The 27711-nt window shown below is 45.2% G+C and overlaps 1 protein-coding gene across 17 annotated transcripts in view; it reads right to left on the bottom strand.

Moving 5' to 3' along the window:
- Positions 1–27711, bottom strand: part of Tenm4 (teneurin transmembrane protein 4) — a 702050-nt gene that overhangs the window by 78087 nt on the left and 596252 nt on the right. For all 17 annotated transcript variants that reach the window (XM_031387401.1, XM_031387403.1, XM_031387408.1 and 14 more), the window contains 2 exons: positions 22225–22371; positions 10690–10906 (listed from right to left, as the gene is read on the bottom strand). In XM_031387401.1, the coding sequence (XP_031243261.1) occupies positions 10690–10906; positions 22225–22371 (364 nt within the window). The remainder of the gene's footprint in view (positions 1–10689; positions 10907–22224; positions 22372–27711) is intronic.

Below are 27711 nucleotides of genomic sequence, written 5' to 3'. Positions count from 1 at the left end.
GTTTACATTCGCCTGGGTCATTGACCTCATACTAAAAGTCAGGCTTGGTGTTACGTCAAGAACCACAACCACTGATCAGGGGTAAGAATCATAGTCACTCCCTGGGTGTGTGTGTGGGGGGGGAGGTGGTTCTCTGTATCACAGTCCTATATGTGTGTATGATACATGTGCTAGTATTTTTTTCAGTTGGGTATGAACTGGGGCCATTTTGGAAGGTAAAATCTCAATTGAAAATATGCCTCTATCAGATTGGCCTATAGGCAAGTCTGTGAGCGCATTTTCATGATTAATGGTTAATGGGGGAGGGCCCAGACCACTGCAGGCAGGTGATCCTGGGTTGTATAAGAAAGCAAGTTGAGCAAGCCTTGGAGAGCAAGCAAGTAAGCCGCATTCTTTCATGGTCTCTGCTTCAGTTCCTGCCTCGAGGTTCCTGCCTTGAGCCCTGCCCCCAAACCGTTTATGATGATAGACTATGATCAATCAGGACATGTAAAAACCAAACAAATCCTTTCCACCCAAGTTGCTTTCCGTCATTGTATTTTATAACAGCAATAGAAAGCAAACTAGGACAATGCCTCTTATTTTCTCCTTGGTCACTTTCTTGGGATAATGGAGAGTGGAGGTATTATTTTCTAGTCATCCTTAGAATGACTCCCACTGTCAACACTTCAGGAAAGCTGTCACCAACTCTTCCTGGTACAATTAATCACCCTTTCCTCTGGGCTCCTCTATACTTAAAAGCATCTCTCCATGACTTTGATGGTCCTACAATTACACCGTTCACGTTTACAAAGCCATCTCACATGCCTGGAGCTGTGACTTACTTCTAGTAGGTAGAGAAAGCAGGGGCTGCAGCTGACCAACAACTTGAAACTCAGGGAGAAAATATTTGCTCAAGGTCACCCACAGATGAACGTAATTGGCCAAGCTTAGTTCTCACTTACGAATCTTTACCGTGACTGCTGTGTCATGTGTCTATAGTCACAAAAATCCCAGGTACCTCCTGTGTGCCAGGCACTGCTGGCTGCTGGAGTTACTGAGGTATATAAATCCCAGTTCTTGATTACTTGCTAGAGCGCACAAAAGCCATTTTGAAATGCCTTAGTGTGTTTGTCCCTGTTATCAGGGTGTCAACACATGGAATTAGCATATGTCAGGCAGCTGGGACACAAAACAAGCAATTAGGCTGGGTGAACCCTGCCAGGAGGCAGTGCTCCTGCCAGGCCAGCTGGGGTGGTGTCACATAGACTGGCATTAGCCCAACTATACACTTAGAGCCTGAACAAGGTGCCTTTGCTGGTGACTAGAAGATCTGCCTGATTGCTTCCGGAGGCCAGAGGCCAGGCCTGGGAAAGAGAAGAATCTGCCAGAGAGACAACAGATGGATTGCTACCCGCCCTCCCTCAAAACAGAAGTGAGCTGATCAAAAAAAAAAAAAAAAAAATCAGTCTAGACTGCCACTCAGGGGAAAGCAGCAGAAAGAACCGAGGTTGGGAAGTCCCAGTTCCTTGCTCTGACTCTGGGAACTAGGTGAACCTGGAGAGCCACCCGCCTCTGATCCTCCATCCCTTCATCCCTTAACTGTCCCGAGGTTTTCCCCAATCTGGTATAAAACAGAATCTAATGTCATGCTCAAGAGTTGCAACCTGTGCTTTTTCAAAGAGCTTTGCTTGTTTCTACCTGGCACTATGCAAACAGTTCAAGGAGCCTTCAGACCAGGGGCTATAAAGTCTTAATGAGGTTCATAGCATGCATGCTCTTGCCTCTGAGCTATTCTTGCTGTCTTCTCCTGACCTTGTGCACTAGAAATCTGCCTGCTCACCTTTCAGATTCAGCCACAGCATTTACCAAGCAGTGGCCACCATTCCTGCCCCTCGGGGATACTTTTGTAGAGAATGAATCACACAATTAAGACAATCTTATTCCCAAAGTCAACTCGACTCCACATAGACGGGACTAGCCACATTTCCCTCAAGCTCTGTTCCCAGCACTGAGCATGGCTGATGTTCATTTTTTTTTTTTTAAGTAGGCAAAGAAATACACCATCTAAGGGGCTGTTGGTCCTAGGATTTGAATGCATGGCATGGCATAAGCTTTTAATAAATTATTTACTGAATCACTATATGAGATGCTTCTCTTACAGCAGGTGAAGCAGTGTCAGAGACCCTTAAGCCACTTGATCTTGATAGGGATGTGGTTAGAGACCCCAGGCTGAGAGCTAAAACTTCTTCCCAAGGTGGGGAATTTCTGCCCCTGGATAGTTCACTTGGCTTCTGCTTGCATATCTTGTTTAAAAAAAAAAATTAAAAATGCCAGAAATCATTAGATTTTAGGTTTACTCTTTGAGGCACAGTGTATAAACAGGTAAAGGAAATGCTAAGTGAAGGGAGAGAGTCTGCAACTCCTTTCCTTTTTGGTTATTTAATGAAAACAGCTGGCATTCAGGGCATGGGAGAAATCATTAGGGATCAAGGTAGCAAATTCTAAGTGCATGGTTTCCCTGCCTTATAGTATTTGCGGCTCCGAGCTGCTGCTGCTGCTGGTTATGTAAATCACCTCACTGCACAGGTGCTTTAAGTGGATTTATAAGCCTGACTTGTACAAAACCTTAAACTATCTTCTGTGAGCTCCTGCTGATTGAATGAGATTTTTTTCAGCACCAACCACAATTTATCCAAAGTCTGTAAGAGATGTGTCTACAGTCATACTGCTTTCAGAGGAGGCTGGGCTCCCGGCCCAGACCATGTAGCTCTGAGCCAGTGCTCTGTAGTGTGACGCCTCTTTGTGTGTTGTGCTATGTTGTGTGGCATTAAAGAGATGGTTAGAGCCAGCTGGAGACGAAGAGGGCAGCAGCATCTTGCTGTAGAGATTTCTGAACTGAAGATGCTGAACTTGGAACATGCATGATGCAGTGAAGAACGGATGCTTCTGCTATTTGCAAGCCTATGACCTTTGGCCTAGTGACTGGGCTGTGTCTTGGTTCTTCAAGTTCTAAAACAGGATTCACCCACTGAGCCCCTCTATGCTGTTTTGGGAGCTGGGGGTGGAGACCTAAACCCATCATTACTTACAGAAAGTATTCCTAGCAATGCCTGACAAGGAACACACCACTGGTGAATGTTTTGTTTTATTTCTCTATGCAAGCTCCTGGGTATTTTATCTCATTGACTCTTTAAAAACAACCCAGTGGCAATCAGAACCTTCATGACATAGAGAAGAGTGAGTCTCCTCTGTCGGAGGTCACTTGTCTCACTTGTTCAAGACCTTGATCTAGGTCCCCTCTCTCTGTGCACTAGATTGTCTCTGCATCACCATAGCCTCCTCTGCTAACGCTTCCTGTGATGGACAAGGAGGAACACGCTCAAGCTGCAAAGCAAACACGGATGGTAATTCCTTTTGAAATCAATAAAGGGATGATCAAGTGGCCGAGGAGGAGTTGTTAGCTGCTCATCAGGATGATGTGAGATGCCGCTGCCTGCATCCTCAATTGAATCCACCTTGTTGCTTTATCATCATAAACATTCATTTCAATGTGGGGAGGGATTTTTAAAAACCAACATGAATAATATATTATGGCTGACATTTTGGAGGAAGCAGGATCTTTATCTTTTTCCATCTTCCAGTAGGTAATTTATCAATGTCTTTCTTTCTTTCTTTTTTCCCCCCCTTTTTGGTAACTGATGGGATAGCCTGTCAGTTCGGCTTGTTTTGAAAGTGCAGGAGTGTAATTCAATAATAAATCCTCTCAGAGGCCAGCTGTCAGGAAGCTGCTGTTTATCTGAAGTTCATTAGAAGATCCTCAGTGCTCAGCCTCTTCGAGGGCCTTGGTTGGTTGTGTGAGGCCTGGGGACAGAAGTGGGGGCAGGAGTCTGGGATGGGGAGTGAATGCCCACCTGTGACTCAGTGGCACCAACACCTGGGTGTGGTTTTATGCTTGCTATAACCCACATATGATGTCACATATATGACCATTTCTGTTTTCCCATTACCTTATCTTTTTGTAAACTCTCATATTTAAAACTTCTGAAAAAATTGGGTTCTACTTAAAGGCTTAACAGGAATCTGAGGGCGTAAGAGGCATGATGGTTGTTTCCCCTCTGTTCAAAGCTGATCTTGAGTCTTGACTCAGACACAATGCTTGAATGTACTTGGTGGACCTTTCTGGGTCCCTGACCTTAAGTGCCCTTTCTGGCCTCTCTCACCACGTGTCTCCTTCCCCTGCAGGCCCTTTGTGCTAACCATGTTCCTTTACTTGACTTGGTAAGCCCATCTTGACCTCAAACACTAGAGCATGCCTCCTCAAGAATATCACCCTAATTATCTCCCAACTCCATTAAAATCCTCCATTTTCTAACGAACCTGAAAACTCATGCTCTGTTCTCCATCTTGGTTCCTCCATCTCGCATGCATTTCTCACTCCTGTGTGACTGAAACCTGCAGGAAGTAATAGAGTTTTCCTTACAGCACACACACACTCACTCACACACCCACACTCTGTCATGTACACGCACGCGAACACACACACACACACACACACACACACACACGTACTCACATTCATATGGCTTCATACACGCCTCTTCTTCCTACTTTGGGTGTTACTCTCTGTCTGTGTTCAGCATGTCCTGTTGGCAGAGTCTTGTAACATCTTACCCACAGCTATCTGCTGAGTGAGTGAGCTGACAACCAGAAAGACCTGTCAATGTCATGTCGTTTCTCAGGCTTAGCCAGAGTCCTCAAATGTAATCTTGACCTACATGCAAATAGCTGAGCCTTCAGCACACATGAGGTGGTCATTTTGTCACTACATCTTCCTGTAATCTTTCAACTTGTCTAGCACTAGTAAGAAGCAACTACTCACAGAGATGGTACCTGTCCTACACCCAGATTCTCAAACTTCTTAGTCTTGTTCAGAAGTCTGTATGGCCAGAAGAGGAAATTGCTCTGCCCTGGGGGTTTCTGGGAGATACTCGGGCTGCCATCCCTTTCTCAGCTGCCTGATTCTGGGTTCCATGGTCTGTGCCCTGTTCTATTTCCTATCTGTCTGGACAGCTGGAGGCCCTTCTTCCACTGGAAACCTCCATGGCTCCTTCCCTCTCACTCAAGTCTTAATAGCAAGTACAGTTCATCATCTTTGCCTATGGCCACAGGTAAGGGCATGTTGCTCCTGGTATCCTGGTTAGAGAGAACAAGGTATTTAAGCCTCCTAATCTGGTGATGATGAGGCCTAGGCTTGTGTGTATCCCCACATTAGGATCCCCTGAGGTTACTCATAGCTCTATCACTTTATGAAGTCATAGTGCTTGCAGTGTAAGAGTGTCAGAACCACTGTCTTGGTTAAACTTATTGCTAAAGTATGTGGTTTAGCTGGGCATTGGGTTGGGTTCTGGGATATGGGTGAATGGTGTTATGGTTTGGATAGGAGGTGTTTCCTAAACACCTCCTGTGCTCAAGCCTCAGTCCTTAGCTGGTGGGCCTAATCAATAAGAGTTGACTGGATCACAAGGGCTCTGACCTAATTGATGGCTGAATCTAACTGATGGAATCATTATAATTTCCTACATTATTGGGATGGTGAAAACTGCAGGAGGCAGGGCCTAGCTAGAGAAAGCATATCACTGAAGGGCATGTTCTTGGGCCACTGTCCCAAGTCCCTTCCCGAGTCTCACTCTACTTCCTGGTTACTAAGAGGCAAACAGCTTTGCTCTGTCACACTCTCTTGCACCCTCCAGAGGCCCTCTGTCATGGAGTCTGTCATCCATGGACTGACACCTCAGAACCATGAGCTGAAGCAAATCTCTCCGCCCTTTAAGGTGTTCTTTTAATTATCTGTTGACACATCACTAACCAACTCTAACAGGATGGCTGGGATGGCCTTCCCTGTTCTTCATTCTCCTCTGAAGTGCTTCTGCCTCAGTAATCCAACCACTGCTGCATTTTCCCCCATGGAGCGCAGCTTCCTGAGGAGCTGTGGCTCACCCTTACCTCTTCTGGCACCAGATAGGGTTCTGTACAGAAGCATAAGAATATGTCCCTTATCATACAGCTTCTTGAATTATGTATCCTCTGAGGACTCTCCTGATTCTTCATACCAGGCATGGGGTAGCCACTGAGAAGAAGAGGTTTGGCCTATGAGAGTGGCTTGTTTACTTTTGTCACTCACAAGAGTACAGTCAGTTCCAAGCAGTGGCCTTGAACCCTCACTGTGAATCTCCCTGGGCTTGACATATGGCTGTGAGTATTCAGAGCAAAGTAATTACCCTTCTGTCCCTGTGGGGCTCAGAGGCACTGTGGGGTAGCAGTATGCATCTTGGAAGCTGTTAAATGTGGTCCTAGACAAACTATACAACTTGTGGTACAGCATATGGGATGCCAGGATTTGGGTTCAATGCAGGCTTATTACTGTTACCCATGGGCACTGAGGCAGGCCTGCCTGTCCGTGAGCTGCAGGCTGATGTCACTGGACTCCTCACTGACAAGGATCCCAGTGTCAGCTGGCTGGTAAGAATATGGCCTTTTCTTATCCTCAGACAATGATTCAACAATCTAAACCCATTTCTTTCTGTATGTCTACGGGACTTTCGCGGAGGGCAGTCTTAATGCCATTACCTCCTTTACCTCACTCTTAGGTGGTTATTAGAGGTGTTTCTGGGTAGTGGGTGCTCCAGGTCAAGGTTTTGTGTACTTCTTTCCATTTCATTCTCCCAGCAACCCCCTGATACACACGTTACTCACCCAGTCTCTCATGATGAGACTGGGCTTCTGAAAGCTTAGGGTCACCCCCTGCAAGGTCAGATAGCAGGGGAAAGGATACATTGTGCTTCAGGCCAGGTCTGTCTGATTTCAAGGCTTGTGCTAATTTGATGATAATGTTACCATCTCTGTATAAAATCTCCTGCCAGGTATAGGTCTTTTATTTTTAATCTTTTCTACGGCTGCTCTGAAATGCTTACTCTAGTTCATGTATGTATGGCTTATGGTAAAGCCAGAAAGGAAACACTGGGCTTCCCTATTACATTTACAAAACCCTCCCACTCAAGAGAGAAGGCATCTAGTCCAGGTGGGAGGGGACTCTACTTCACCCAGTGTAGCTTTACTTCTACACCCACTTGAGTAGAAGATATTAGGTAGGCACCTGCTGCTTGGTGTTTCTGATGACTAGTCACCCAGGCTTATTTTACAGAGGGACCTTTGGGAAATCTATGGTGATTGATGGCTATTTCTTCTGCATCTAGATGAGTAAGGAGCAGGGGTATCGTGACTCGGGAGAATGTCAGGAGACAGCGATTCCCTACTAACATTTCAGGGCCTTCCATTATCTATTCATTTGTAGAACAAATATCCCATTACAGGCCCTTCCTGAGGTGTCACGGGTGTGGAGGGATGAATAGCCTCTGCCTTTAGAGTGCATGAAATTTAACTGAAGGTAACAGATGTATAAACAAGAACCTGCGAGCTGTCTTCTCTGGCTTCCACTCCAGTCTGATGTCTGGCAGGTGATCTAACCCTGCTGGAACCTGAATCCTTAGTATAAAACCAAGTAAATTACATAATGTGTCCATCTGCCCACTCCTTCCTTCCATACTTTCTTCCTTCTTTCTTTTCCTCTCTCCCTTTTATTTCTTCATCCCTCAGGCAGTTTATGTCCATACACATTCCTTAAGCAGCAGCTATTGAATGCTTTATGAGTGGGATGCAAGACTTTCCTGGAACACACAGGTTAGAGGGCTGGCAGCTCCTGGCATGATTCATTTCACTTTGTCCTTCATTAGATCCATGTACACAGGGGTGACAGAGCCAAGAGCTGAAGTGGAGCTTGGCTTTGCATATTCCCCTAGCACAGGCTTCTCAAGTCTGTGTTAGCACTCTGTATTAGAGAAACACTGCGGAGAACCCAGTGAAGGTCCCATGGTATCTCACAGAGCTTAAGCAACAGGCCCAGCACGGAGCCAGGAGGACACCCAGGAGACATGGTCCTGCTGGCACACAGCAGGCTGGCATAAATAGGGCACTCCCTAAACAGAACAGCTACAGGCAACTGACAAGCCATAGCCCTAATCAGACGCCATATGGGTTGGTCATGAAAGGCTGAGCAAGTAAGGTTTTCCCTGGTAAGAATATTACTTATAGCTGCAGTTGATTAAAAGAACTCACACCAGGGAAAGGACTACAAGCATACACACGAAATCACACAGTTGAATAAGATAGCAGCAGCTTCCTGCTTAGGAACAAAAGCAGAATTTCGGGCCAAAAAAAAAAAAAAAAAAAAAAAAAAAAAAAAAAAAAAAAGTCACGTTTGCCTCTTTCTCTTGCTGTTCCTAACTCTAACATATGACTGGACTTATGCACGTGAGAAAGCCACTCCAACCCCTTTTGGGGTGTGTTGAAGAGTGTGTCCTCTAATGTACCCATGAACCTTTGTGTTGGGGGGACTGAGGAGTGATCAGAAGTTAGGTTGTATGTCTTCTTCTACAGCTCTCTGCCTTATTTTTCCAGAGAGGGTCTGTCCGTCATTGGACCTGGAGTTTGCCATTTCAGCTAGAGTGGCTGGCCAGCAAGCTCCAGGTCCCTGCCTGTCTCTGTTCCCTCAGAACTTCAGTTTTAGCTGCGTGACTCTGCACCCTGCAGAGTGGTTCTATGGTTTTATGTGGGTTCTGGGGTGTGTGTGTGTGTGTGTGTGTGTGTGTGTGTGTGTGTGCGCACGTGCACGCGCGCGCGTGCATGTACATTGGGGGTTAGAACTCAGGCCCTCATGCTTCTGCAGAAAATACTTTACAGAATGAGCTAGCTCCCCAGCACTCTCTGAAGGGGTGGCCTGCTGGATGATGCTACGTGACTGACCCTCTCTCTGGGGCAAGAATGCTTCTTTTCTTTAATTTCCCCAAGTCCTTGTGCTCCCTGCTAGGACTGCTAGGGTAGCATGGGTGGGCTTTGAGGTCAGTGATGAGGCTATATCCAAGCTCCATCACACATGAGGGGTGAGTGGGGAGGCCTTCTTGGTGCTCCTGTGTACACTTGCAACCACAGGAGCCACCTTATGGGGCACAGTGGGGAGAATCCGGCATGGCCCCCATAGTCTTTTGGTCTCCACTCTTACACCTGCTCCTGGAGCACTGTGTGGTTAACTGCCAGATGTAGATACTTCTCAAATCAAGAGCTTCAGGCTGACTTCCAACAGGCAGCAGACACTTCCTCCTGGGAGCCTCACTACCTTACCCTTTCCCTGCTTGAGAGAAAGGCCTTAGCATCCTCCTGGCTCTGCTTTTAGATCCTCATCCTGGTGTCAGATAACAGCCCTATCCACGCAGGTATCCACACAGGAGACCTCTCTCTTCATCCTCACATTCGTCTCCATCCAAGCCTTGCTGATTCCTCATTTCCACAGTCTCATCACTTCCCATTTTCCCTCAGGATAGAGACCCCTTGGCACAGAAGTCCTAAACATGGAGGCACGTGATCGGTGGCTTCCAGATTCACTGTGCTGATTCACGGGGAAGATATGTACACATAACGCATCGATGTATTGGAAGACATTCTAGAGAAACTATTATAAATATTTCTTTCTGGCTACTGTGTTGGTTCAATGCCCTGACCTGGGGAGCAGGGAACATAGTGCCATCTTTTGATGGCTCCAGGATTCCTCCATGACCCAGGATCCCTCCATGACTCATGTTTTTATATGAACTCTTTCCTCTTTCCTGTGAGCCTCCCCTCTTTCATTTCCCTACTTAACTTTCTCTCAACTTTAAGACTTGTTTCTCTGGGCTGGTGAGATGGCTCAGCAGGTAAGAGCACTGACTGCTCTTCCGAAGGTCCTGAGTTCGGATCCCAGCAACCACATGGTGGCTCACAACCACCCGTAATGAGATCTGACGCCCTCTTCTGGTACGTCTGAAGACAGCTACAGTGAATTATGCCAGAAAGAGTAGGGCGGAGCGAGCGGGCTGGCAGAGGTCCTTCAATTCCCAGCAGCCACACACATGATGTACAGCCATCTGTATAGCTACAGTGTAATTCATACACATAAAATAAAATAAATCTTTAAAAATTCTAAGTCCTAGATTCTCCTGCCCAAGAGCACCTTCTCTGTGCTGCTTAGGACCCTTGCCACAATTTTGACCAAGTACATTATAACTGTATTCATTTCCTATCCCGGTAGACGGTAAGTAATCAGCAGTGTCTTCTATTAGTTTCTCTCTTCTTAACACTGGAACCATGCACAGAGTGTGTCTCAGTGTGAAAATGTCCAATGCATGACACAACTGTCAAAGAAAAAAACTGCGCGGACATGTGGCCTGGGGTGCAGCCATGGTCCCAGTCTCCAGGTTAGTAAGGTCTTCCATTAGCTCTAAGGGCAAACAGTGTCAAAGCCCGTCAGCTCATGTGGAGACCACAGGATCAGAGAGAGCTGACTGCAAAGTAGGTATTGATCCATGATTCCCCTCAGACCTTTGGTTTTCCACTCTCTCCATCTATCACCCAGTGGGAGCGGCACAGCTCTGCTCATAACAATTCGGAAAGCCTTGAACAGCAGTTTTGCCAGTGTGGGTACTGGAGGCTGCTTCTTTGCCTCTCTTGCCATCCTGTTAGAACCTCTGAGACCTACCTGTCTTTTAAGTCTCCTCACACCCAGAATGGACTCAGTCTCCCTCCAAGAGCAGCCCCTAGAGCCGAGCCCCATGGACTTACCCTCCATCAAAGGGGTTCTCCCCAGGGATGATATGTGTACTGTCCCTGCCCACGAGGAACTTGATCCGGTCGTAGAAGGAGTGCAGGTTCTGCTGGGATACAGGGGCCTGTGTCTCTTGAATGATGTCCAGAGGGTCAGGGGAGCCTAAGCACAGTGGGTTGACATGACAGAGGGGCTGGAGGCAGCAGTCAGGGTCCATGCAGTCCACCAAGCCGTCTGCAGGGGCGACAGAGCATGTCATTTATACAGCAATGTTCAATCAGCCATGTTTGCCTGTCTTTCTCTCACTGGCCAACTTTAAATGCAGACATAAGCCTCAGCTTTTTCTGAGCACAAGGAGATCCAGGTACTTCAGATCTTGCCCCAGCCTTTCAGTCTAATAGGTGATACAGATAAGTAAGCACATGGTGTGTGCATTCTTTCCTCTTCCGAAGAGACAGCAGGAAGAGTTTATGGGAAATCTCGGAGGGGAGAGAATGTATGGACATCAGAGATGCTAAGCTAAAGTGCTGATGGTCAGGGAGTAGCAACGGATGAGGCTACTGTGTTGGCTGAGGCAGCTGTGCTGGGTCATGTGGTCTGTGCTAGTGAGCTGAAATTTTACCCTCACGCTATAGGTGCCCCTAAAGTCTGGAGATAGAAGGTGGCTTCATTTGAGGTGCACTATTAAAACTCACAGGCCAGACGGGAAGGATGGTGGTGCTGAGGTTGCATGTATAAAAAGCAAAGCAGCTGGGGTTAGAGCAGCCTATAATGGGAAGTGAGCAGTAGATGGTTTTGAGAGACACTTAGTAGGTAAAACCCAAAACCTGGTGGACACCCAACTCTGGGGTGAGGAGGAAGCAGGGATGCTAAGAACTCTAATTATAGCATCTCCCTCAGCTGTAGGATCATGTGACCTGAGGCGTAGCCCTTGGCCCTTCAGAGGCCCAACCCTGCCTTCTCTGAGTTGTCATTTGCATGGAGTTCTCTTTACCACATGGATGGATCTCTTCAGGATCCTAAACTTTTCCAGCCCACCTAACTTTCCAAAAATGGAAAGAAAAAAAAAGAAAGAATACCGATTTTTGGCTTCATTACTGCAAGGTACTTTTATAGTTCCCTTATAACAATTTAGGATGGGTAACAAACCCAGACATTAGAAGATAGTGACCGTGATATGGGACAGGAAAAGCCCACAGTCACATCTGTGTGTGTTACAGGCAGAGATGGGGTATGTAGTGTCTGGGTTCAAATCTAGGCTCGACTGCTTATTAGCTGTGTGATACAGGAAAACTTTAACTATCCTGGATACAGACATATCCTAAGAATACCCTTAGCACTTAGTAGACATGTTTTAAAATGGCTGTTAAATGAACAAACAAGCAACAATCCAAATAATCAATTGACAAGTGAGTCAGGAGATAACATGAAATGCTAGTTTGTAAAAGTCAGGCAATAATATCTTCAACCAACCATATTCATCAAATGATATGATGGGATCATTAGGCATGGAGACAAAAGTTCATGTCTCAGCACTGTGTGTAAGATTGGCCCTAGACAACTTGCCAAGTTTAATCTGAGTACCAATGTTCTCACCAATAATGTGGAAGTAATGCTGGAACATCCACTTCACTTCTGTTTCTAGGACTTATAGTGTGCAGTCTGCATCCACAGAGCATGGCATACACACTGGCTAACCTCAGGTCCTTACCTTCTCATTAGCTGAGTCACCTCTGGTCTACCCTTCTGTGATATGTTCACTGGCAGAATGAGCAGTGTTTAAGGGAACTTATCTCTAGTCAAAGGCTGAACTTCTTGGTTGACCAAATCCCAGCACCCCCTTAAGTATACTAGGGACAATCAGCCCTGACAATATTCCCATCCTTTCCCCCGATTCCTGTATAGCACCCAAGAGTGTGTGGCCTCCTGGCGTGCAGCACGGTGACAGAGTCTGGATTCCAGAGCTAGACAATTGGGGACCAAATGTCAGCTATCAATCTTTCCAGTGTATGGCCTTGGACAAGTCACTTAAATTATCTGGTCTCAGCTTCCTATATCTTTCTCTCTTTTAAAAATTACTACATATTCTTCAGTGTGTGTGTGTGTGTGTGTGTGTGTGTGTGTGTGTGTGTGTAAGCATATACCATAGTGTGTATGTAGAGCTAAGGTGACAGTCCATGGGAGTTCTCTCCTTCCATCCTGTGAGTCCTAAGGATCAAGCTCAGGTTTTTAGGCTTGGTGAGAAGTCCCTTCACCCATGCCACTTTACTTGGCCAGCTTCCTTTGTTTCTTATGCAAATAACAAGAGTGTCTTGTAAGTTTCCATCCCACAGTAAACTGTATAGCACTAGAGCCCCAAATGGGATACACAGTGAGTGCTTAATAAAGGGTAGTTTCCCTTTCTGGCCCTAAACCTAGAATACGGTTCACTAAAATGGGGGGGGGGTTCCTATTTACCTGGCAGAACACGTGTGTCCCTCACCCCAGTGTTATTTTGGGTGGCTTGTCTTCCTCCTTGCAGGTAGCAGTGCCTGGCAAAGCACCCATCCTTTCCTGCCGTCAGCAGGTCTCGTCCCACACTTCCCTGCTGCCCCCAGCAGACGTTGCTTAAACACATAATTACAGCCCAAGCAGAGGGTTATTTGCATTCTGCTATTGATGTCAGCATGACAGCTTCAGCTGCTGCATCCATAACTCTGTAGAGACGCACCATTATTCAATCCCAGGGAGCGAGACGTTGACCATTAAATCAGCTAGCACAATTGAAGGGCCGTGAAAAGTCATGGCTAATTTGAAATTTTATTAGCTCTTGCCTCCTCTTGTTTACCACCAAAGTAGTCCTTGGAAGCCAGTCTTTTACCTTTTATAAACACTGCTTCGTGGTACCTGAGAGGGACTGTTTCCTGTTGGAGGTGCATACTATCCATTCTTGGAGCAGGTGAGCCAGGAATGAGGGTGGTTCTTATCAACAACTGTACTAGATTGATGAAACTGACAAATGACAGTGATGTCAGGCTGGGCACTGTGCTCAATACTATATGATGAGCAATGATGACCTTAGCTACCATCCATTCTGAGAGGTAGCCATTGTCATCACTGTCAGGTCAGAAGTGGTAAAGTTGACTTAGTGAAGGTCATCGAGGTATTCTGTAAAGAAGCTGAGGAAGGATTTGAACTCAGTTCTTTCAGATGTATAAGATGGTCTTGGAGTCATCCTGGGAGCAACTAGTTTTTTAAGTGGAGGACAGGGACAAAGAATGCCCTAACATCCTGCCAGGGACACAGGATGCCAGTGATGCTTAGTGGCAGAATGCATGGTACTTAAGGTGATTTCTCTTCAGCCAGATGGCCATACCCCATCTATCTGTGAGTTGTGTGACCCTGTACAAGTTGCTTAATGTCTCCAAACTTCAGTCTCCAGACCTTTAGCTTTGCATAATGACAGACAAAGAAAGATACTTCACTCTTTAGACTCATGGATCTGCTTTGTAGCCAGGTACAAGGCTTCCTTTTGGGTGTCTTATGACAGTGAAACTGATTATCTAGAAAGATTGTAGATGGAGAAACTGTATCCATCCTGAGATACAGTGTGCATGCTCTACACTGAGCCTTGCGTCATACCTTAGGCATGAGCCTTGCATGAGTTCTGGAAAATTCTCCTATAAACTGGGAATGTTCCTTTACTTCTCTTTAGCCCTTTCTTCAGGATATTCATAAAAGCTTAAGGGTCTGTCTCCTATTTCATGCCTTTCAACCCTTTCATTTCTGCCTTTTTATTTGTGTCCCATTCTGATATATTTCCTCAGACTTCTATTCTACTTCATTTATTTTTCCTTCATTTGTGTCTGGTCTGCTGCTTAATTTGTCCCCAGGGTCATTAATTTAAATGACCATTCTTTGAGATTTGCCGATGGTCTCTCTGGGACTTTTCCAACTCTGCTCCCTCTTTTTCCTTCCCTGATGGTAGACTGTCCCATCCTTATGGTTTTTCATATATCAGTTTATCTCTGTAGTCATATAAAAGCTTATTTATGGTATACTTTCTGTTGAATTAAGTTCTTGGGAGTGGTAATCCTCTTGTATGCCATAGTTGTTAACCCCAGCCTGTGGTCAGCACTTTTCGCCCTCACTGGGGATCTTATATGGATGACTAACCTCTGCCAGCACAGTATATGGTGACTTCTGCCTGCCATGCTAGGGTGCCACTCACCCAGGACTGCTTCTTAGGTTGGGTTCTTAGCTTTGCATTAGTACTCTGGTATGCAACATTAGATCAAGACCTTTGTGGTGTAAGTGCTGTGTCTCACAGATGGCTCTTCTGTCCCTCGGCTCTGAGACTGAGAAGAGCCTCTGTGGCACGCCTTTGCTCCAGCAGGCACACACTTTAGATTGTGCCTCTCGGCACTTCATTTTTCTGTGTGGTGTCAGCAGGAGTGACCTACTGTGAACATACCCTGTCACCATGACTGTGTCATAGCTTCTGTGCCTGCTACCCTGGCTTTCAGTTTCATTTTATTTCTGAGTTTCAGGGCTCCCCTGTCCCCCTACTTTCTCCTTTGCTGAGTTTTAAAAGGAAATTGTTATATCTTGTAGTGAATTAGAGTGCTATGATCTACTTGGGCATTTTGTTGGAAATAAATGTCCCAGCAAAAGCTCTGAGCTTTTACTTCTACCTTTTAAATGATTCAGTGTGAAACCTACTTCACAGAGATACCATGAAATTGGGGGTAGGGAGTGGGCAATGAGAAGCTCCTATGTAAGGACCCAGCCAAAGACAGCTACTAGTGGTTTCTGACAGCTACTTCCAGTTAGCGAGCATCCTGGTATCCTGGCAATGAGTTACCATTTGATGGAGCCCTGATCTCTTCCTCTGCATACATTCCAGGCAGGATCCTGGGTACAGAGTGACCTCAGAGGACTGAGATGGATAAAGCCAGCTATGGTGACACATGAAGGCTAAGGTACTAAGAGCGCTCAAGGGCTTTTCAAACTAGTGCCATTGAAAAGGAGATATCACATAAGCCACATTCTTACCAGAAACTCTGGGACTGTAGAATTGCTCACTGTGTGCATGGTGGGTTAGTGACTGATGTCAGGCCAGAAATCCTGCTTGCCTGTACCCTGCTATGCTGATGCCTCCTTCATGTATGCTTGGCAAATATTTGCTGAGCAGTAAATGCAGGCAACTCGTCTACCATCGTATTTAAGTGAGATACATATTTTGAAATTAATGGGGCCCACAAACTTCACTTACGAAGCTGCATTAAACAAGACCAACATTTAAGCAAAACCTTTGTTTTTAAAGGTAATATATGACAACCTGTAATGCTGTGTGTGCCTGTTCCACAATGTTTGTGTATCTGTATATGCATGTATGTATGTATGTGTGTGTGTATGTATGTATGTATGTATGTATGTATGTATCTATCTATCTATCTATCTATCTATCTATCTATCTGTACATGCATGTATGTATGTGTGTATGTATATATGTATGTATGTATGTATCTATCTATGCATGTATGTGTGTATATGTATGTATGTATGTATGTATCTATCTGTATATGCATGTATGTATGTGTGTGTATATTTGTATATATGTATGTATGTATCTATCTATCTGTATGTGTATCTGTATATGCATGTATGTATATGTATGTATATGTATGTATGTCTCTATCTATCTATCTATCTGCGTGTATATTTCTGTGTATATGTATTTGTGTGTATGTATGTATATATGTATGTATGTATAGGTGTATGCTCCTCCACAATTCAATTTTCTTAGGCAGAGATGATAAGTTTTGGAAGATATGACTGACAAGGAGAAGTCATGCTTTAGGATAGAAGAGTAAATCCTAGAGAAGAAACAATCAGTATATAATTTTGGCGACACTGTGGTTTGAAAGGTTTTATATTTCTGAGTATCTCATGACTCCTTGTGTGAAGCTCCCAAATCTAACAGATAGATCAGTGTGGCCAGGCCCATGGAGGGTAGGAGCTGTAGCAGGAGCCATGCAGGAAGAGCTCATCTCTCTCACCAGGAAGCAGGGAAACCCAGGGGATGGTGAGGATCCCAAGGTAGAGACCCATCCCTGCCCAGGGTGGGATATATCCTGGAAGAAAGAGAATACTTAAAAGCAGACCAGGATTGCTAAGGATAAGCAGTTTTACTGTGGCTGTTCGCAGGGTTCCTGAAACTGGTGGCTGCAAGTCAGGGAAGAGCCCATCCGTCTTTCTGCCAGCTTGCATCAGACAGCCTCAGCCTGCTGTTATGTGCAGTCCAGCTGCAGAGCTGTCCTACAGAGAGCTGTGAGCAGCCCTGGGGGAGGCCCTGGGGAAGGAGGGAAGAGTGTGCCTTCCCTTTCTGTACACATCCCAGAGAAGTTTTTGTCATTTGCTATAATGAATTCTGTGCCTTCTTTCAAAAGGGCTTGTGAAATCTTTATCTGCTCTTCGGAACACAAGATTTTTAAAGGTCAGTTTCTTTCTTGTCTCTTATCATGAGAAACGTGGTTTAGAGATAGTCTAGAGGGTGACCAGATTGTAGGGCTTTGTGTGAATGCTCCATCCTCACAGTGGGAGATGGGGGCTGGGGGAGGAGGGAGGACGGGGAGCTTTGCTCTCACTTTTCTTGAAATTTCTCCTGGGCTGCATCTGTCAGTTTGGGCATCACCACCCATGATTGTCTTTCAAGGTGCCAAGAGCCTCAGAAGAGATTATTATACATTGAAGCTGCGTAGAGAAGCCTTATCAGAAAGGATCTGGCTGTTTAAAGTCCGGCATCTTCTTTACAGACTTCATAGCTCCTGTCTAGTCTAGCTCTCCTGCTGATCCACTGTGTGAGGCTTCATATCTTACTGCATTTCTCCTAGACTTGGTGCCCTTGTATGTAAATGTTTCTGCCTACACGTTTGTTGGGGGAGCAGTGAAATGAAGCAGATGTAGACTTTTTATTCTGCAAACATGTAATTGTTTAGAATACATTTCTTTCTCAAGGCCAGGTCTTACTTGGTAGCCCACGCTAGCCTTGAACTTATGATTTTCTTGCCTCAGTCTCCCAATTATTGGTGTGAATTACCATACCCAGCTTAGAAGACAGATTTTAATAAAGAAAATAAAAATAGTCAAAATCCACCAATAAGGAAAAAAATATGGTACCTCCATGTGAAAGAAGATAGAATAAAACTTCACAGAGGGCAAAATTTCAGTGAAAAATAGTTATATATAAATATATATTTTATGATAAACATGATGCCCTGTGATTTCAGGCAGAAAGGATCAGGAAGAGAGCTGACACTTGCAAATGACAAGTTGAGCAACTCACCCCAGGTCACACAGTAAGAGGAGCCCAGGATCTGAATCCAGGGGATGGGATTTTCATCTTTGTGTAACTGTTACTTTGCCTAATCATATGCCCTTTAAAGTTATAATCTGTAGTTCTTACTGTGACCCTACAAGGACCCTGTAGCTGACAGTCACTCTGCATAGAGGAACTACTGCTTCACCATCTTTGAGGCGGGGGGTGGGATGAATTCTCATGGATGGTTACTGTGTGTCGTTTGAGAAAATGCATGTGACAGCATTTCATGCATAGGGTAAGAGATGAAGAAGGTGGCCATCATCAGCAACTGAAACTCAGAGAGAAACTGGTGCTAAGCTAGTGTCAGGGACCTAGTGCTTGCCCCTCTGGGCCCTCTCAGCACCCAGTTCCCTGGGGTGAAATCTGAGGCATTGGAGAGGCACAGAGCAACCCCATAGAAGCTCAGGAGACCAGCTGCTTCCTAGTCATATTCAGGATGCTTTCTGCTTTTCAATTCAGAGAACAGCCAACCACACATGAAGACTAAACAAACCAATAATACTCTCCCAATCAACCATATGGGCAATTTTTTTTTTTTTTTTTTTTTTGGTCTTACAGATTAAAAACACTGGAGTAGCATTCTTAATGAACCTTGGAATTTAAGTTGAATTTGAAAAAGATTGTTTTAAGCCTAGAAAGTTGGGGGTGGGGATGGGGGAGGAGGAAATGGGAATTCCCAGGTAGCTTGAAGGACCTTGGTGGTTGACAAGGGAGCCAGGTCTGAGGTCTGGATGTAGCAGAAGGCTGTAATACAGCCAGGCCAGGCCTCAGAGACACTAGCAGACTGTTCTAGCTAGTTGCATGATCTGGGTAGAATAGCAGCTAAGCTCTTGTGTCCTTCTCCCAGGAGATGGCGAGGGATGTCAACACCACGTTCCTCGCAATGTCACCCTATGAATCCACACCACTGAGGTACAAGCTGTCAAACGACACTGGGGTTCTCCTATTCTCTAGAAGCCTCTGAGACATTTTTTCAAAGCCTCTTCAGTTCTGGGTAAACAATCCCCACATTTTTGGAGGAGAGGAAGTCTATATGGGAAGAAGTGTTCTAGATGTATACAGCCACATGCAGTAGTCTAATGGGAGCCTGGAGTCCTAATGGGTCATGCTATTGGCTTTCTAATGAAATAAATGAGGTCACACATTTGGGTTCCCAACTCCTTGTCTATGCCATGCAGGGGAGGAGAAGGAAGAAGATAAAGTTCCCTTTTGTCTAGACTCAACATTAAGCTCTGCTAATTTCCTCTTCAAGACCCCACAACATTTCAAGCACTCAGTGGGCCTCTTGCCCTTTCCCCTTCTACCCTGAACTACTTCCTGGCATTATGCTGGGTCCCTTGCCTTGGCCAATATGAAGATGACTTTCATTTTGTTTCCATTAGACTTAGTCATTTGGATAACAATTTCTTCCAATATAATTGTCTCTGCTTGGGCAAGGCCAAGAGATTAAAAGGCCAGTGAGGATAATCTCGGGCCCTTCTGGTCCTGTAGTTTATTTTATCCGTGCTACCTTGCAAAGTAGGGATGCTCTGAACCTTCTGGACTCTCCCAATGGTTAGAAAACCCACTGAACCATAAACTCTGAGGATTCCAAAGTAAAGGAAGACCTCTCTTCACAGTTGAAAACCAAATGCCAAAGATGTATCCTCCTGAGATGGCTGTATCTCCAGTCGTGATGACCTATAGGCAGGGGGGATTCTTCATGGTACTACATCTAGGTTCCCTTTCATGGATTTGACAACATCAGCTCAATGCCTGGATGCTCTTCTGCAACAGCAGGAGCCCACAGTATCACAGTCACCTCCCGTTTCCTCTCTTTCTAGATTATACACTTTGCAAGGGCAGAGACTGCTAGATTTATTTCTGAAGCCCTGGGAGCCAGGGCCTGATGCAGTGCAGATGCTCAGTGAACATTTGTGGAGCAAATGAACGAACTCACAGCATAGCTTTTATACAGCTTTGCCACAAAGTACGTACAAACTCATTTCGCTCTATAATATGCTTCAAAAACTGTACATGTTCTCCTGCAATTGGGGATTCTCTGGTTGTTCTTTTTTTTTTTTTTTTTTTTTTTTTTTTTCTGCTGGCTCATTTCTCAGAGCAGCTGGAGAAGGCTCCGTTTCCCTAGAGTCTAGATCATTTCCTATAACATTGAAACTTGGGCTACTGTGGGTCCAGGTTCTCTGGGAAAACTGTGGTTTTTCAGGGATAGCTGTCTTTGAAGCCTGGCAACCAGGGTGTATAGTCTGGTGCTCTGTTTTATGGAGAGGAACAAGCAAGCCCTGGTTTGTAGCCTGCTCTTGCATGTGTGCATGTGGTGGGCTGTGTGTTCTCTCAACATCGCAAAAAATATTTAGTTCCTTTGCTGCCAGATGTTCCACAGCTGTCTGAAAGCTGGGCCAAGACCCTGGACTCTGGGGAAGGGAGTGACTTCCTGGTGGGGGTTCTCTCCTTTTTTCCTTTTTTTCCATGAATGTTACTGTTTATCACTGGCCTTGTAGCCGTACAGACAAAACACAGTGGTATGCTGAGGGTATCAAAAGGACAAGGGAGGCTGACCTCTCTCCCACAGGCAGAGCCTGATTCCTCCCTCGTACCTGAAGACAAGGATGCTCCATACCCTTGCTTTCTTTCCCCTGCCCTTTTCTGTGAGGTCTCTTGAGAACAAAACACCCTTCCCTCAATAAAATTCCTTCCTGCCCCAGCATCCTCTTCCTGATAAATGTTTTCCTACCCCCACAACTAACACATAATCCTGCCAACAGCACTTAGCATAATCCATTAACACTCAGCCTTGGGGCATTCCCCTTCCTGTGAGCTCATGTGCCTGGTATAAGACATGGTCATCCACAAGAGACTCATCATATGTGGGCAGATGAAAGATGCCAAGTTTCAGCTTGATGAAGGGACATGTCAACACTGTGGGATTTCAGGAGGACTTGTCCCTCTGCTTAGAGATCAGGGCCCAACCACAAGGGCAGCTTGTTCATGATTATTCTCATAGTCCTAGTATGGGGTTATCTGCATGGCTGCCTTCTGGGTGTGGGCAGTGGGCAGAATGACTGTAGGGTAGCTCAGATAAACATCAATGCTTTAAAGCAGCTGGGCTGGGATTCTAGAGCCAACACAGCCAAGTGACCACAATATTACACACTTGGCCTTTGACCCTTATGGGGCTTGAGAGTGTAGGAACCTTCTAGGTAGGAAATTTCCAAGAAGTAGGATGCTGAGTCTCTAGTTTACCAGCTTCTAACATTGAACACTACACTAGGAAGTCTCTGGGTTCAAATAAAAAAGCACTGCTTAAATGTGTCAGCTGCCAGCATTAGAAAGAAAAGACTTTGTTTTCATATCTGTCTTTTTTATTTTCCAGGAGCCCCCTGCGGTTGGTAGAATCAGAGCCTTCTAGGTGGGAATGTGGAGTTTATTATGACTGTCGCTATGCAAGTTTACACAGTAGAAAAATGAAAGCTAATTTCATGCCTGATATAAAGATTTGAATAGCCTTCATGCACAAACTGCCTCATTTCATAATTGAGGAGAATAAGGCTGAGAGACACCTAGTACCTTGCCTATGGAGGCCCGAGGAGTTACAGCCAGAGTTGGAGTTAACATGGGTTTTCATCCTGAATTAACAAATATTCCATAAGACTAACCCCCTCTTCCCTTGGGCTTTGACTGCCCAACACTTGAAAAAAAAAAACTTCAAATCAGAGGCAGGTTTTATTATAAACCTACAGGGATGAGAAAGTGTGAGAGGAAAGTGTCCTTTGGTGTTCTTGAGAAGGGTCACCTCCAGAATCAAAGGAGAGACCTTGATCAAAGTAAATGAACCATCTCCCCTAGAGGAGGAACCTACATGTTGCGTGTGATACAGAGAAGGGTTGCTTCCTCAAACTCTGGCCGGGCAACCAATCTGGCCACCAATGAGTTAACTGGACACTTCTCCGTGCCTTCTTTCCATTGTCAATAGATGCCAATGACTTCCACTTATTTAATGAATCAAAATCCAGCAACTAACGAGAGTGCCCATTCCTTAGGCCACCCATGCATTCTCCTGCCCCGAGGTCCTCTCACTCTGGTCATGGATGTTGGTGCCCTGCTAACCCAGCAATGTCCACCCCTTTCTGTCTCCTATCCCTGAAACTGGGATCCCTGGAACCAGGGTTCACAGGTACCAGAGCCCTACCTCCATCATTGTCTTTGCTGTCTCCACAGGCCGTTTCCATGGATGTGTCACAGCCAGCTCCTCGCCAGCCCAGCTGGCAGACACAGTGCCACCCGTTCAGGTCCAGGGTACATCTGCCATTTCCATTGCACAAGCCAGGACAGCCCTCTGCAAGACAAAGAAGAGAGTCAAGGACCAGTACCCAACAGTAACTGCTACGCTCTGCACTCACACTGGACCTGCTTGTCTGTATGATGCTTTCAAATCTATCAGTCTCAACAGCCTGGGAGGCAGGGGCCATGAAGGACCTTCACTTTATAGAGAACAATCTTCACTTTACAGAGAAGGCAACAAAAGACTCAGAGAAATAAGGAGACTGACCTGCTGAGGTATGGCCAGAAGTAGTAGAGGCAGGCCTGGAACTCCCCTAATACCTCCCCCACTTCACAAGTGAGCAGCACTTTGGAGCTGCAGTTAGTGGATCAAGCCTGCCAGAATCTGACCAGGAATGTCTTCCATCCATCCTTGATACTGGCTCATTCTCCTGTGCTTGGTCACCTTGTCTCTTGACCCACAATGCACAGAGATTCTCCAGCCTCTGCCTATTGAGTGCTGGGATTAAAGGTGTGTGCCATCACACTTGGGCTAGAGCTATACCTTTTCTTTCATTTTTTTTTTTTTTTCAGTTCTTGCAACTAGGTCAACAACTTTAGTGGACCTCAGGCTTTTCACTTCTTTGGTCATAATTTCTTCTAGACAACTGTCTTTGCTTTGAGGAAAGGGGCTTCGGCCTTCTATTACCACTGTGTTTCTATTATACTTTGAAAGGGGCTCTATATCAGAGGAGCTCAGGGGACTGTCACAACATTGGCAAACTCCCGCTGGTCTCAAGTACAAAGGTGGATCCACACAGGCTGCCCTGTTTGCAAACTGCTACCCACCTGTCACGTGTTAAGCATCTTCTCTGGGCTATCTACAGGCATAGAGATGAATGATACCTAGTTGTATTCTTGAGGAGCAGGCATCATACTCCTAAAGTGCCTAGATGAGGGAACTAGGAACAGCTATGGCCATCAGAGAAGACGTGGATGACCTAGCCATCAGAGAAGACGCAGATGACCTAATCAGGAAGAACAGGACAATACTTGGACTGCATTACTTCTGCTCTGACGCCAAGGTGAGGTGGCGATGTTATAGGACTAGTCAAGTAGACTCACGGGGTTTTGATTACTTCCTTTTCAAGCCTTGCGGATTTTGTGGTGAAAAGGTAAAAGGTAGAAGGTCAAAGGTAAAAACCTTTGTTGTGCAAAACTCATGCCCTGAGTTTGATCTCAGGAGCTTGGGGTACAAAGAAAATACTGATTCTTAAAAATTGTCCTCTGACCCCTACACCTGTGTGTCATGGTATGTACAAGTCCTGCATGCATGTGCGTGTACGCACGCACACACACACACACACACACACACACACACACACACACACTCAGGCACACACTTAGTAAAAAGGGGAGACATTTACGGTTAAGAAATGTTCATTTTCACAGCTCACTTTAGCTTCTGTTTTTCATTCAAACTCCTTTCCTTTCTATTCCTTCACTTGAGCCCTTACTTTCCTAATGACCAACCCTCTCTTCTGAGTCCAACAGCTACCAAACTATGCCAACCCTGGTTTCCTTCTCTTCTCTGCTCCAGCCTGGTCTCCAGGGAAGGCTTGAATGTGAAACAACTTTTTCCCCTAGAAAGCTTAGCTTATTTTACTATGATGAACAGCAAACAACTATAAATTTGGCTATAAACTAAATATTCTACCGTGAAACCAGGCAAAATGAACCTGTCACCTCTTGTGGGGGTTGTTTTTCCTTTCCTTTCGTTCTTTCTTTTTCTTTTTTTTCTCTTAAAGACAGGGTCTCATGTAGCTCACATTGACTTTATTCTTGCTATACAGTATACAGTTGAGGTTGGCTTTGATCTTCTGATCTTTCTAATTCTGCCTCCCAAGGGCTGGGATTACAGGGTGTGCCGGCATGTCTGCTTTATGTAGTGGTGGTTATGGGGGGGCCCAAGCTTCATGTGTGCCAGGTAAGCACTCTGTCAGCAGAGCTACCCATATCTGTGACTTGTCATTTTTTAGAAGGGACAATAAACATGAACATGGCTGTGTCAGACCTGGCACACATAGACACTAATGGAGCAGGTGATCAATAAGAACCTGAGATTGATGTTTCAAGGACTTTTAAAAATATGTATTAAAATTATCACACAAAGATTAAAGACTATTATGGCTCAAGGGCTTTTGATAGTTGACTCTTATTACAACAGAAAACAAATATTCATTTCTGCTTGACCTGGTCAATGGAGCTGCCAACACGTCAATAGAGCCACAGTCCTTTCCTCTCAAAGGAAGAAGCACTGGCTGCCCGTGTCCTCAGAGTGCAGTGGTGATCACACAGAAAGTTTAGCAGTATATATAGAATGTGTGTGGGGGGGTGGGCTACAAGAACAGCCATCTTCAAAACTTATCAAGAAGAAAACTGGAAATATGGGTGCCAGGAGCAGTGGGTGACCTGAAGGTGACTCTTCTATGCTCTGACTAAGCCACCAAGATCACACCTGGGGTGGTCTCAGCAGGCAGAGACTCTCAATTAGTCTCAGTTAAAGTTTTGTTCATCTGGCCAGGGACTGCATTTAATTAAACCACTCCTATCACGGTTAATCTTAGAAGAAGAAAGGTGTGAAAGCCTTAAAAATATTAAGAGATTCTTTTATTTTTGCCATAAGATACAGCATCTCATAAGATGCAGAAAGGACCCTTTATTTGTGAGAGTACAAGCTTAGGCCAAAGGCCAGCTCTATGACTCAGTGGACACAGGATCCAGTCATGTTATGAAGTTCTTAGAGCCCCTGTACTCTCACTTATAGCATCAGGGCATTAGGGAACTCGGTATGGTAGATAAGGCCTGTGTGATGTATAAGCCTGGGAAGCCCTAGTGGAATTCTCCACTTACTATCACTCTCTCTCTTTATTGGGAATTATGTATGTAGGGTGCATGCTATCCTAGGTTGCTGCCATGGCCACAAGGAGGGCTCACAGAAAATGGATTTAGATCAAACCCCACAAAATTTGTTGTGCAAAGGCCCAAATATACAGAGTTTTACCAGCCGGGTGGCGGTGGTGCATGCCTTTAATCCCAGCACTTGGGAGGCAGAGGCAAGTGGATTTCTGAGTTCGAGGTCGGCCTGGTCTACAGAGTGAGTTCCAGGACAGCCAGGGCTATACAGAGAAACCCTGAATGGAAAAAACCAGAAAACCAAAAAACCAAAAAAAATAAAACAACAAAAAAGAGTTTTAGCTTGTGAGCTTTAAGGAATTTGCTATGATCACAGGGTTATGTCACTGTAGTGCCAAAGCAGGTACATACTGCTGAGGTATGAGCATAATGTGTTTCTAATAAAGCTGTATGTACAAAAATGTATGATGAGGTGGACTTGGACTGCGGGCTATGTAATTCTGGCAGATGCTCCAAGATGGTAATGGCAATGATAACTGCCATGTAAGTTCAAAAACAGTTCAATTCTTAGTCACACTGACAATTAATAACCTTACTAAAGAGAATTGTTTATTCGATTTTTGTAGAGCATTTTCCATCTTGGCCTTGGAACTCACCTCTCCCCACCCCCTTCATATTGCTATTATAGTCTGTCTCTTCCACAACACCTCTCTTGGGTTCTTGTGAATTCCTGTGGCTTCCTACTATACACACATTCTGTGCTGCTTAGAGGTGCCCAGGGGAGGGGAGCTCTTAATACGGGACCCCAGGGACACTTTATCCATAGTCACTTTCTTCCACCCTGAGGACCTTCACTGTCTCTGTGGTTTCAGAGGAGCCTCGGAGGACCTGTGAGTAGAATGAAGTTCACTCTGACTCTACAGCTGACTTCTGGTGCCCATCACACCCCCCTAGCCAGCAGGAGAGAGCCTTCTCCAGGGTGACTTGCTGACTTTCTTAAAGCAATGTGCCCATCCTTCCCTGTGGCAGAAGCTCATTAATTCCACCAACCCTGAAACTCATCAATAATTCAGAGCGCCCGAGCGACATTAACAATCCTCTATGGAAGGACTCACACCAGGCGGTTTGCTGGAGCCAAAATAATGTAGGTTTAAGATTTAGAGAAAGGCTAAGCTTTTCAAAAGAGATGATGCCCTTTAAGTGACAAGGGACCACTTCATCTCAATATCCCTCTTGCCAACATCAGGTATGGCCAGGAGCCTTTCAGAATCTTGCAGAGTAGCAAGCAGCTATGCAATGCACCTCCTATCTACCAAATGTCCGTCTCCCTGTGTTTTATCCTCTCTCACTCTTTATACCCCTGCACAAGATCAACATCTTTTCTCACCTAGACGATATCACTCGTCTGACTTTATTGTTCCCGATATTCTTCCTCAATTTCTTTTTAACAAAATGGCCTAATGGGATCCTTCCAAATCACAAATGTCTGCTGTCCTGCTCTTTAAACCTTCAGTAACTCTCTTTGAGTCCAAGTCAAATTCCACAATCTGCAAGCCTCCGCGGAGTTTGGTCAGATCTCCTTCCTAAGTGATTAGCCCTTATGATACTTGCTGGAAGTTGAGTCATCTCTGAGAGAATGTAGGCACTTCTCAAAGAGAGCCGTTTCTGCAGCGGAACATTGACATTTCCTGGCAGTTTAGGAGGCCAGGCAACTGAACAGTGTTTACTTGCTCTGAACCAATGCAATTGGAAAGTGAACAAAAGCGGGCTTCTCATTGAACTGCAAAATACCTGCCCTGCTCTGAGGAGTCTGAAGCAGGCTTGTGCTGCTCTCTGAAGTGGAGTTGAGAACCAGAATCAGTGCCCATTACCCTAGAAGATTAGCCCAGTGGGGTTTGGTTCTTTCTCAGATTTTGCCAAGAAATACTTGTCTTTTAAAAGCAAGTTCTGATTCACTGACCTAAGCCAGATAAAGGTCTAATGGCATTATTTTCTGGACTAAAGATCAGAGCAGGTGGTTTGAGAAAGGATGTGAGCTATCACAAGGTCCTAAGCATTGGCTTCACTGCATCCCAGAAGTGTAACCTGGACTAGCCACTAAGTCCCTCAATGTCAGCTTCCCCTTTCAACCAAATTGGCAGCATTAAATCTGCTTCCTTTGGAAAAAAAACAGTTCTCAAGACTCATGGCTGGAAAAATATGTCACTCAGTAGGGAGTAGCCCACTGAATAATAATCCCATTATGAAGTCTACATTTGGATGGTGACAGTGTATTGAGTCCCAGGAGGGCGCTGAGATGCATATATTCCCTGCTGGTATGATTTTACTCTCAGCAAAGGCCAGTGTATTAAAGTCAAGGAACCTTGCTTCATACCCATTTAGTTGGGTCCTAGTAATACATTTGTTATACTGGCAAGGTTGACTCAGCTGAGAAGCATTTAGTCTGCTATTGGCCCCTGTTGTTTGGATGTGAACTGTGCCCCTTAGACTCCTGTGTTTG

Source organism: Mastomys coucha, unplaced genomic scaffold (assembly GCF_008632895.1).
Source record: "Mastomys coucha isolate ucsf_1 unplaced genomic scaffold, UCSF_Mcou_1 pScaffold21, whole genome shotgun sequence".
NCBI classification, from domain to species: domain Eukaryota; kingdom Metazoa; phylum Chordata; class Mammalia; order Rodentia; family Muridae; genus Mastomys; species Mastomys coucha.
Note: the sequence above shows the minus strand (reverse complement) of the source record. Positions and strands in the feature narration are given on the sequence as shown.